The sequence below is a fragment of the Hyperoodon ampullatus genome, assembly GCF_949752795.1.
Source record: "Hyperoodon ampullatus genome assembly, chromosome: 12".
In the NCBI taxonomy this organism is placed as follows: domain Eukaryota; kingdom Metazoa; phylum Chordata; class Mammalia; order Artiodactyla; family Ziphiidae; genus Hyperoodon; species Hyperoodon ampullatus.
In genome coordinates this window covers 987,436-999,546 of record NC_136925.1, presented here as the reverse complement: position 1 = coordinate 999,546, position 12,111 = coordinate 987,436, and the positions used below count along the sequence as shown (strand labels likewise).

The following is a 12,111-nucleotide window of genomic DNA, read 5'->3' as shown; positions in this document are numbered from 1 at the left end:
AGGACCCTCAAATATTAGTTCTGTTGCTTTCCGCTGACCTACACTTTGCTCTTCCATTGCCATATTCTCCACTCCAATCCCAATAATCTGACCCACATATGTGCCTTGTCAGAGACTATTTTTCCTGAATTCCCTTGAGAAGGCTGGTTTCAAAACATATGCTTAGATACGTTTAGTAGCTGACTCTGTTGACTCCAGCTATAAGCTACTCATTACTTGAAAATATGAAGCACATAAACATTGTCACTGCATTTCAGTATAAATCTACATCGTTGCAAGGAAGCCGCCACAACTTCTCCACTTTGATGTTTTATACAGCACGTTATTCTGTCCACCTTCTGAATAATGTAAAAATAACCAAGAGTCCACCACCCCCTCAGTTCTGACCTGGTTAAACAAGTCAATCACATTTTCAAGCATCTTAGCAGCTTTCCTTTTCTTATCTTCTTCTAATTCTTTTGCTAGTTGTTTTATCTTCATTTCAGCAGCTTTACTAAACAGTACCTACAATCAAAGCATAACAAAAATCAGAAAACACTATCTATGCCCCAGTCTTATGTACGATCATCCCAACTAAACTGCTTTTGAAACTCTCAATGAATCTGGAGACACTGAGGGAAAAATGGCAGCCTTAGAATGTATGAAATTAGTATAAAAGACCAAATCAGAACTCAGAAGATATTACAAGGGGGGTGTGGGGGAGTTCCTTTATGGATTATAAAACTGGGTTATCAAAATATAAAGATTACTAATAAAATATCACATTGGCAAAGGAGAATGTACATGGCGAGTTTATGATGTTGCCCTCAGCCAGCTAAACCAGTTCTGGGTGACCAGGGTTCCTTAAGCCTTATCTGTATCCATTTTACTTTGAAGAATATAACTCACTGCAATTAGAACAGTTTTCTTGTCCTAAATTTTTAAGGACATAAACTAAGCAAAAGTAGAAAAGAGGTTCATCTTATATTATGGCAAACAGTGCCATGGATATTTACTATAATAAACATCATGTTGCTCAGGATTCCTGCCATTTTGAATTGCCTTGCCCACGCACGATTTTAGTGCCTTCGGAGGCCCAATACTAACTAAAGAGGAATAGCTACACTACATTCAGCCACTTGATGATATACAAAGAAGTGTGCTGGTAAACTAAGATGCACACTGGTCACTTGTTTTGTGGAACCACGGCCATTTCCATTCATTTACCCTCCACCAGGAGATCTGAGCAGATGCGACAGACCTTATGGCCTGTGAAGACTAAAATATTTACTATATCTATCTATCTGCCCTTCAAAATCATTTACCAACCCCTGCATTAGATCACTGAAGTTATATTTTAATTGCATTTTCTAGGAAATCATTTTTCTTCTCATATTCATGGCCTCTAGAAGCCAATTTTGAATTAATGAAAATTATTTGACCTAGATAACATTTTCTGTTAGCCACTTCAAATCCATTTATGAAATGAGGCTAGGTATAAAAAAACATTTACTAAAGAAAAATTCTGAACGTTATGAATATGCTAAAGACCTATTAATATACATTAAAATAATGAATGTTACGATACGCAAATTATATCTCAAACCTTTAAACATTTTCTTTGCTAAGAGCCATAAAAAACTTTATATGCCAATTCTAATTACTTTAAACTCATTTTTAGTTGCTAGTAACTTAACTCAACCTTTCCCAACACTTTTCAACTCACCACAGCTACTGAACTTTTCTTTTGCCACATATGACCAGTTGAAGGAAAATATTTTAAATGGGATGTATAGACCATCTGGTTGTAGGAAAATTAAGAACTGCATGTTTCTGAAGAAACTATATTATAGGAACAAATTAGTATTATCTCTTCACACTCGAAGATCATTACAACCTAAAAGAGCCACAGTTTCACAGAACATAATAATATATTAACTAAATCTTATTCTATCAGCATCCCAATCATTTCAACAAAGTGGGATAGTACCTATTACTACCCAGATACAGAATTCCATCACTGAAGAGAGGTGCCAGCTAAAGCCAGATGTCACTGCTTAGGAGAACTTACTGTGCCATGCCCGTTTGCTTCAAAATAAACTCCAATGTCAAACTCCTGAGCCTTGTGATGCAGATGTTTTACACCAGTTTTAGTACAATAGACAGGTACCTGCAACACACGTTTAAAGAAACAACAGCAGTTATTCAATCAGCAAATATTCACTGTGTACCTCTCATCCCAGGGAACAAAGCTTCTGGAGCTTAGTCTGGTGAGGAAGACAGCTAAGCAATTGAAATACTAAGTGTTAAGTGTCACTGTGGGGGAGTGGCTGCACTGTAGAAGCACACAGCCGAGAGAAAAGCAGGGTGAGAGAGTGAGAGGTCCCTTATAAGATAATGAAAGATCCCAAGTTGGGGAGTGACATGATATAATTGTTTCGGAAAGCTCCGTGTAGCTACAGTGTGGAGAATGGCTTAGAGTGGGGGTCTGCAAGCTTTTACTATCAAGAGCCAGATAACTAATATTTCAGGCTTTGCAGGCCATGTGGTCTCTGTCACAATTGCTCGATTCTGCCACTGTAGTGCAAAAGCAGCCACAGACCATACAAAAACAAACGAGCACGGCTGTATTTCAATAACCCTGGAAACAGCTGGCCAGCTGGACGTCGCCCACAGGCCACTGTCTGCTAAGCCCTGGCTCAGGTTAGGTGGTTTCTAGGGCTGACCCCAGTAAGAAATCATGGTGGTTGGGACAGCAACAGTGGGTAGCGAAAGCCTTGGATGGATCTGCGAGACAAGCATGGCTAAGGAGAGACGGCAGCAAAACTGCAAAAGAGAGAAGCTCAAGTGAGCCTGGCGTTTCACTGGATTTAGGGGACCTCAGGAATGGCTAGTGCTGAAGATATTTAATCCATAAGAGAATGTGTTGAGAAGGAATAGCTACTGATGTTGTTTCTTCAGCAGGGCATTTTACTATAAGGAATTTTTGAGACAGAAATTAAGAAAATACTAAAATAACCCAAACACTGAGAATCCCTATGAAAGGCAGGCAACTGGGCCCCAGATGGAGTCCCTTGAGTAAGTTTACTGTGACCATATGTTTAAATCAGCACACAAACTAGCAGCCTCCAGATGTGTTTTATTTGGACTACCCACTATTTCTTTTAAATTCTGAATCAGCTGCCAAGACTTAAAAGGCAGGAAATTCACATTTTCAGCTTCTCCTGAAGACTTTGCCCAGAGGGGGCAGCAGCTGGCCTGGGCACACCATCCTAGTCCTCGCCTGCCTGCTGGCTCCGTTCACTTCCCCTATCCAGATCCTAAAGGAATCTGACTTTGTCACTCCTGCTTTAACAAGAACAGAATGGCCACAAAAACTACTAAAATTCAGACATTTGAAAATGGATACACAAATGTCAGAAAATATTACACTAGCCAGGGAAAAAAAGAATAAAGGCCGAAAGACCCAATTTGGGCCCTGCAGCCTCTAACTCTTAAAGCGGGTAGCATGGTACAGAGGATAGTCACCTACCTGGTGGATGCTGGGGGAAAAAATCAGAAACAAAATCTCCCACCAACCCAGAAAACATCTCCACAGAAGAAGAAAAGACAAGTTTTATTACTGAGTAAGCATTAAGCCAGACTGATGCACATCTCAGGCAATCTGCTAAGAGACGGCGAGACAGAAAGAAATTCCACCCTTTTGCAGAGCTAAAGATAACTAGGGACCAAGATCTCTCCTCAACCAAACGTGAGGGAGCCTCCTTTGAGCCTGAATGGGTCTTGTCCTTGGCCGTGTCTGCAAGAGCCCAATTTTATCAAGGATCTTTCGCTAAATCACTTTAGCCAGAATCCCCTACCCTCAGTATCTGACCAAAGTCCCTACCCGGTACCATCTGATCACCCAAGCCTGCCTTCAGCAGAACTCCTGTTAGGTTGGTTTGGCCAGAATCCCGCCCCAGCCGCCCCCGTTCCTCTTCGTGCTTTCCCATCCACCACCCCCTCCCTCACACCTTATTCCTTGGCTACAAAATCCCCACTTTTCCTTGCTGTGTTAGGAGTTGAGCCCAGTCTCTGTTCTCCGCTACAAAACCCCACAGCGATATATCTATTGAATAAGCCTACTTCTTAGGAAGACGTCACAGTACCTTTTGTCACACGGAGTTTGTCCTAAATCCACCCGATAGGTGGAGTGGCCACTGCTGTTAGCTAACTGCCCTTCTGCAAAGGAATAATACAACTCCTCATATCTCTCTGTCAAGGAGACAGGTGTCTGGCTCTAAGTGGTAACTAGGTGAAACTCTCAGGAGGCTGAGGCATGGGTGCTATCTTCCTTGACGTTTATATTTCAAAGAGGTGACTGCAGGCCCTTACGGAAAACACTTCTGAACTGTAAAACTGGCCTATTTCACCTAAAAAGGTTGATATTAATTTCAAAAGGACACAGAAAAAAACTAAGTTTTCTAAAAGAAATACTCTCAGAAAAAGGAGGGAGGAAAGTCTCTTTCCTTTTTTGCATTAGGGACAATTTAACTTTTTCTTATTTTTGATTTCTATTTATCCTTAAGTAGACGACAGCTCAGCTTCGTGCACTTCAACCTATTTATTTTTGTGAGGGCATTATTTTCCTCACAGAAGCATCTTACAATAGAAGATAATGAGGAAGAAGCTACCAGAAAATGGAAATGTTTCAATACCTTCATAACTTCTTCCAGGTACCGTGTTGAACTTCCATTGGCATATGCAGTTTGTACGACACCAAGACTCAAACTGTCTCCAATCTAGACAAAAACAAGGACAATTACCTTGCCATCAAAAGTAAAGACCCTACAAAAGCAAACCTCTAATCAGAGTTCTAAAGGATGACAAAATTATCAGCCAGTTCAGCTGTGCCTTAGTTTTATGCAATAAACAACTCACCAAAAATTTACATGTATGCCAGAAAAAAAGATAAAATACTTTTGAGCATTATTTAAAGCAATTGTACAAGGAGTCCTTTTTTTTTTTTTTAAATCACCTGACTTCGTTTCTATTACTCCACGGTTTGTATCAGGATTCGCCCTTAGTGTTGTATATTCTGCGGGCTTGGACAAATGTATAAAGACACGTCTCCCTCTTTACAGTATCACATAGAGTGTTTTCAGCCCTAAAAAGCCTTGTACTCCACCTGTTCATCCCTCAGCACCCACTTCCCCCCAGCCCCTTGCAACCACTGATCTTTTAACTGTCTCCACGGTCTTTGTGGGATTTTTTTGCAGAATATCATATAGTTAGACTCATCCTAAAATACACAGCCTTCTCAGGGCTTCCCTGGTGGCGCAGTGGTTGAGAGTCCGCCTGCCGATGCAGGGGACATGGGTTCATGCCCTGGTCCGGGAAGATCCCTCATGCCACGGAGCGGCTGGGCCCGTGAGCCATGGCCGCTGAGCCTGCGCGTCCGGAGCCTGTGCTCCGCAACGGGAGAGGCCACAGCAGTGAGAGGCCCGCGTACCGCAAACAAAACAAAACAAAAAAACACAGCCTTCTCAGATTGGCTTCCTTCACTTAGTAACATGCGTTCAAATTTCCTCCACGTCTTTTCATGGCTTGACACATCTTTTTTTTTTTTCTTTATTCCTTCACTGCTGAATAATATTCCATTGTCTGGATGGACCACAGTTTATTCGCCTATGAAGGACATCTTGTTTGCTAAGGAATCCTTTTCAAAGAAACCTGTGGTTTCTTGATCTCTTTCTCTTTCGTTTTTAAAAAAGTATACACTGAATTCCTAAAGTACACATTTTCCCGATTGTGATAATTATCATTACATTTTATACTTACAGCTAACCTGAGATTTCCAAAAGAGCATAACAAAATAAATCTCACGTTACTAAGCTTATCATAATCATAGTAAATAAATCCCTCAGAGGAGGAGATTTTCTATTTAAACTTGAGGCTCTGGGGAATGATGTTCGTGGAACCCTCATTAAAGTATCAGTTATGAAGAAACCAAAACTTCGTAAAGCTGCAAATCATGAAACTTTTTGCCAGTATAAAAAGGAAAAGACTGGGCTTCCCTGGTGGCGCAGTGGTTAAGAATCCGCCTGCCAATGCAGGGGACACGGGTTCGAGCCCTGGTCCAGGAAGATCCCACATGCCTCGGAGCAACTAAACCCATGCACCACAACTACTGAACCTGCGCTCTAGAGCCCGGGAGCCACAACTACTGAGCCCGTGTGCCACAACTACTGAAGCCCGCACGCCTAGAGCCTGTGCTCTGCACGCAACGAGAAGCCACCGCCATGAGAAGCCCGCACACCGCAACAAAGAGGAGCCTCTGCTCCCTGCAACTAGAGAAAGCCTGCGCGCAGCAACAAAGACCCAATGCAGTCAAAAATAAATAAATAAAATAATTTTTTTTTAAAAAAGAAAAGACTACTCTCTTCAGGTTCCAAACCAGAGCCCCAGTGCTGAAATGACTGGAATGACCACTTCTCTGTGTGTTTTCTGGCCACTTCCCACGATCATGCCTCAGACATTTGAATGACTGCCTGATACGGAACAATCTCCCCAGTGAGTCTTGCTTGAAAGGGCAGTCGGTCCCCGCACCGTACCTCCAACAGGGGTTCCTTAAGGAAACTGCTAATGAGTGCTGCTATCTTGTCTCCGTCCACGAGATGAAACTGACCATCTGCGTCACGGTAGTAGTAAATTATTCTGTCTGCGTCTCCATCGAAGGAACAGCATCTTTCATTGGACTTCATTTCGATTCCTGCCACACAGAATAATTCAAAATGAATAATTCAAATTAATTGAATAATTCAAATTTCTTCAGTCTAAGAAAGGGGGATAAAACTCAGTGTAAAAATTTTTCGGTTTTTCTCTCACACCAGTTACAAGGGAAAATTCTTTCGGTTAAGTATTGATCATAAGTGACCTTCTGTGTTACATGGAAGCATGTCCACTATGACTTTTCAAGAGGTGTTTAAAATTATGCTTCCAGGGCTTAAGCAAAATTAAACATGTGCTGGGCAAACAGAGCCTGTCCTCAAGATTTACAAAAATCAAATGTCAGTTGAACAAAGTTTCTCCCAATTTGTAAACTGAAGCCCAGCTGAAAGGAATAAATATCTTTATAACTGCAGATAAAGAACCATTACTATCCTTACATGATCACGCAGAGGGTACAATCAAATATAAATAATTGGAGTGTTTTGTCATTGAGGAGAATCCTGATCATTTCTCCTGTCTGAAGCGCTACTTAAACATATGTAATTGTTTTTGTACCTGAATGGAGATAATAGCTTCAAAATCAAGGGAAGAGGATTCATTTAAATGGAAAGAAAACAACATAAAAATAATTATCCTTCCAAACAAAAACCAATGTCTTAAGCTTTAAATAGTATACAGGTTTACTGTAAACAGGGCAAATTCTTTCACAGCTAAGTGAAAAAAGAACATTCAAAATCTATCTAAGCTGAAACCCAATATGATACTAAAATAAAATTCCATTTTACAAGCCAGAGGTTTGGCAATACAGATTCCCACATCGTGTTCTGAGAGCTACAGGTATTGAATTGAATGCAATTTCCCTAGTACCACAATGTCCTTTCTCATATAAAAAATAACCGGCAGTAGATGAGGTATGTGTGTGAATCCTGAAAAAAGTGATTTTTATTTGTTAACACCATCAATAACGAGAAACACTGGTCATTAAGAGCAAAGGATTATAACCTGTGAGAGACCAATGACTTGTGTAACTTGTGTAAAGTTACTGAAACCTCAACAGCTGTGTCACATCACATTTTAGACAATGTGGCTGTTCCTTTGCCATGACAGCAGCGGATGGACAAACCCACCCCAGACCTACAGAGACTGAAACCCTGGGATAGAGCCCAGGAACATGTGTGCGGACCAGCCCTCTAGGGGACTCTGATGCCTGCTAAAGCTTGAGAGCACTGCTCTAGAATCCCACCTTGATTTTGCTTTCTCCACCAGATGTCCTGCGCCCCGGGAGGAGTCCTGTGACTCCCAGGCAGAGAGCAGCCTGTGCTCCATGTGGTACCGAAGCGCGGGAAGAGGCCCGGGTGTGTAATAGCGGCAGGGCCAGGACCAGCTGCATGACTCTTGCTCACCTGGCCAGCTGTGTGTGAGACTGGTTTCAGGGAGAGCGCTAAAAACACATCTTTCACATACCCTGAGGAGGTTTCTGATGACTTTTCACAAAGTCAGCCCCACATAAATGATTGAGCTTCCCTTTGGTCCCATCGTTAAACAGCTGAACCGACAGCCCCTGGGAGAAGTAGTGTTTCATTTCTCTCAGCTTCAGGGCCCCTATGCCGTTCGCACAGTCAACCTTAAGTGTTCTTTGGTCATCTCCACTGCAGAAGGCCTGAAAAGGAAAAGACATACGCAAGAAAGATTTCAAGTTGTAAAAGTGAAGCGTGGCATATATACGTATATATAAACATCTTCCATTATTTCAGTTAAGTCGTCTGTTTTAACCCAGGAAACAAAAGGGTACACACATTCAGATGAAAATTGTAAAACACCAAAGTAAAATGTTAAAACACCTTTTTTTGGACACAGACACTGGAACTGTTTCACTGACTGAATAAATGATGGAAATGAAATTTATTAGAATTTAGCCTCCATTAAGCAAGGTCTCTTACAATATTATAGTCTGTATTACACAGCAGGCATTCAAATATGGGCATGAGTACACAGATGAATGAGCAGTCATAACATGCGTCATTCTCTTCAGAGCATATTACACCACCGGGCGTGTCTGGCGTTTTTCCTGTCAGTCTCCTCTCCTACCCATCCTCACCCCAGAATGTAAGTTCTCTGGGAGCAGAGGCTTGGTTTTGGTTAACTATGCCTGACAATGACATACACTCGGTATTTGCCAACCAAATGAATTACACCCCTCAAATCTCGTTCAGGTTTAGGAAGCTAATTCACCTCGAAGAAAGGCTTTCTCAACAGTAGGTGCCTCAAGTATGATGCCAACAGCACCTACAGTAACTCTAAGACCAAATTCCTCTGAATGAACACGATGATAACCGCAAGTACACCACTCTTCTCCCCCAGTGAGCTCAGAACATATTACATGCCTTGCCGAGTAAATGCCAACAAAGAGTTAGCAGGATACAAGGCCCAGACCTTGCAGAGCCCTAAAAAGAAACAGGAGGCACGCCACGTTTTTGGAAGAGGCGGAGGGGTAACAAACACCTAATTAAAATAAATTGTTCCACTGATGTGACTCTGGTCATCTGCTCAAACTCTAACCCCATTCAAGAGATTTTCACCTGCTTGGTAAGTTCCACAAAGGCTGTAGAGAGTTTCTGGTAGTAACCTTCTATGGTTGCCTTTCCATACCGGCCACTGGTATTTCGACAGTATACCATGTAGTGCAGCTGGGGTGTCGTCAACAAGCCATAATCTGTCACAGAAATACAAAAAGCAATTTACCACATTCCTTAAGAAAGAAGAAAAGTTTAGGACTCATACTGTGTGAATTTCAGGGTGACAAATCCTCTTCAAAAAAAGACATCTCAGAAAATACAAGAAACATTAACTTTGAAAACTATCCGGAAATATGCATAAACATCCACTGAAATCATTATAACTACATGTCACACTGTGATATCATGACTTATAATAAGAAATATACATTTTGGGCTTCCCTGGTGGCGCAGTGGTTGAGAGTCCGTCTGCCGATGCAGGGGACACGGGTTCGTGCCCCGGTCCGGGAAGATCCCACGTGCCGCGGAGCGGCTGGGCCCGTGAGCCACGGCCGCTGAGCCTGCGCGTCCGGAGCCTGTGCTCCGCAACGGGAGAGGCCACAACAGTGAGAGGACCGCGTACCGCAAAAAAAAAAAAAAGAAATATACATTGGGTCTGTGTCCCCATTTCTGGCACAGCATCTAAACCCTCTTTTGTTATGTTAATGAGGTGACTTTTGGACAGCCCTTAGACACTTTAGGATAGGGCCAGCTGCCAGGGAACCAAGCACAGGATTAGAGAGCTGAAACCTTCAGTCCTCCCCGTCTCCTCCCTAACTCCAGGGAGGGGAGGATGGAGCAGCACGAGACCGAGTTCAAACACCAATGGCCCGCGATCTCGTCAATGATGCCTCTGTAAGGAGGCCTCCACAAAAAGCCTGAAGGATGGGGTTCCAGGTTGGGTGAGCAAGTGGAGATTGGGGAGAGTGGCCTGCCCAGAGAGCACGGACACTCCACACCCCTTCCCATATAAATCTCTACCATCTGGCCGTTCCTGGGTTATACCCTTTATAATAAACTTGTAATCTAGTAAGTAAAATATTTCCTCCGAGTTCTACGAGCCTATCTAAGCAAATTAATCGACCCCAAGGAGAGGGCTGCCAGAAGCCCAGGTGATAAATTAATTTAAAAAGAAGCCCAGGGGACTGGCATCTGAAGGGGGGAGGGGAAAGGCTTGTGGCACTGAGCCTTTAACCCGTGGGATGTGACCCTAATTCCAGGTGGATAGTGCCAGAATGAATTGGTGGTGGAAGAGGCACACATTGGACACATACTTGGTTCTAAAAAAGATATGCACTGCTACTGATAGCAAAAACCAATCATTTAGTATAGACGGGTAGCAGTGTAAAAATAGAGCAAAGTAGAAAAGTAATAACTGAATGTAATTCAGATGAACCCTCCTCCCGAAAACAACCAAAAATGCTGAATAAGAGAAAAACCTCTTTTTAAAAAGAATTATAGTACCAACATTACAAAGGAATTAGGCCAAAGTTTACATAAAGAGACAACTCCAGGATGTGAGCTAAGGGAAGCCAGTTTTGCTCTGAGGACATTCCTCTAAATAAGTTGAGCAATGGTTCTCAGTGCAAACAGTCCATGCTGGTCTAAGATGTGCAACTGGGGGAACAGGCTCTCATAAGGCTGAAGCCCCAAAGGACTATTCTTCAAACCATAATTCGAAAAGATACATGCACCCCAATGTTCACCGCAGCACTATTTACAATAGCCAAGACATGGAAGCAACCTAAATGCCCATCGACAGATGAATGGATAAAGAAGATGTGGTACATAAAGACAGAGGGATACTACTCGGCCATAAAAAGAATGAAACAATGCCATTTGCAGCAAAGTGGATGGACCTGGAGATTATCATACTAAATGATTAAGTCAGAGAAAAACAAATATCATATGATATCACTTACATGTGGAATCTAAAACAAAAAAACAAATGAACTTATTTACAAAACACAATAGACTCAGAGACTTAGAAAACAAACCTATGGTTACCAAAGGGGAAACGTGACAGGGAGGGATAAATTAGGAGTTTGGGATTAACATACACCTACTATTCAACACTATATATAAAGCAGATAATCAAAAAGGACCTACTGTAGAGCACAGGGAACTCTACTCAATATTCTGTAATAACCTACGTGGGAAAAGAATCTGAAAAAGAATAGATGCATGTATACGTGTAACTGAATCACTTTGCTGTGTACCTGAAACTAACACAACATTGTAAATCAACTGTACTCCAATATAAAATAAAAATTAAATTAAAAAAAAAAGACTACTCTTCAGTGCACGAGTGGGTTACTCTTCAGTGCACGAGTGGGTTACTCCCCAGAAAGCTGTCTTGGCGCCGAGCAGAGCAGAGTGGGAAGCCCACCCCGAAGAGCTGTCACCACAAGCACAGGCCTCCCACGGACGCCCGGTTCAAATTCACGTAAACACGGGATCCAGAAGAGCCCTGGCATCAAAGAACCTTGTCACCCACCGGCCAGGCAGCACCCCCAGGCCCCAGCAGAAGCGAACACTAAACTCAGCCAGGGAAATACACCTTTATCATAAACCTCAAAAATGTCCCACAAATAATTTTCCCAGAAAACAGCTTACAGTCAAAAATAGCTAAACACACAAGAAAGGCACCATAAGCAAGAAGCAAGAGAAACAGCAAAAGTGGACCAGGATCCAATAAATATTCCGTGATGAAATCCCTCAATGGTCTTCAAAGTCAAGCACAAGAGTTTGGACTGGAAGCAAAAAGTCACTTTAAGTTCTTGAGCCCTGCAGTTATGTAACAGAAATGGTATTTTGTGAAGGCAGCTTTGGCTCTGGTATAAGGATTAGGTGAGAGGAGGTGGAA

General features: G+C 42.3%; 1 protein-coding gene across 2 annotated transcripts in view; it reads right to left on the bottom strand.

Moving 5' to 3' along the window:
* Nucleotides 1-12,111, bottom strand: part of PGM3 (phosphoglucomutase 3) — a gene marked incomplete at its 5' end in the record, with an annotated part of 30,947 nt that overhangs the window by 2,794 nt on the left and 16,042 nt on the right. For both annotated transcript variants that reach the window (XM_079716661.1, XM_079716662.1), the window contains 6 exons: nucleotides 388-504; nucleotides 2,051-2,149; nucleotides 4,677-4,760; nucleotides 6,573-6,730; nucleotides 8,155-8,350; nucleotides 9,270-9,403. In XM_079716661.1, coding sequence (XP_079572787.1) covers nucleotides 388-504; nucleotides 2,051-2,149; nucleotides 4,677-4,760; nucleotides 6,573-6,730; nucleotides 8,155-8,350; nucleotides 9,270-9,403 — 788 coding nt within the window. The remainder of the gene's footprint in view (nucleotides 1-387; nucleotides 505-2,050; nucleotides 2,150-4,676; nucleotides 4,761-6,572; nucleotides 6,731-8,154; nucleotides 8,351-9,269; nucleotides 9,404-12,111) is intronic.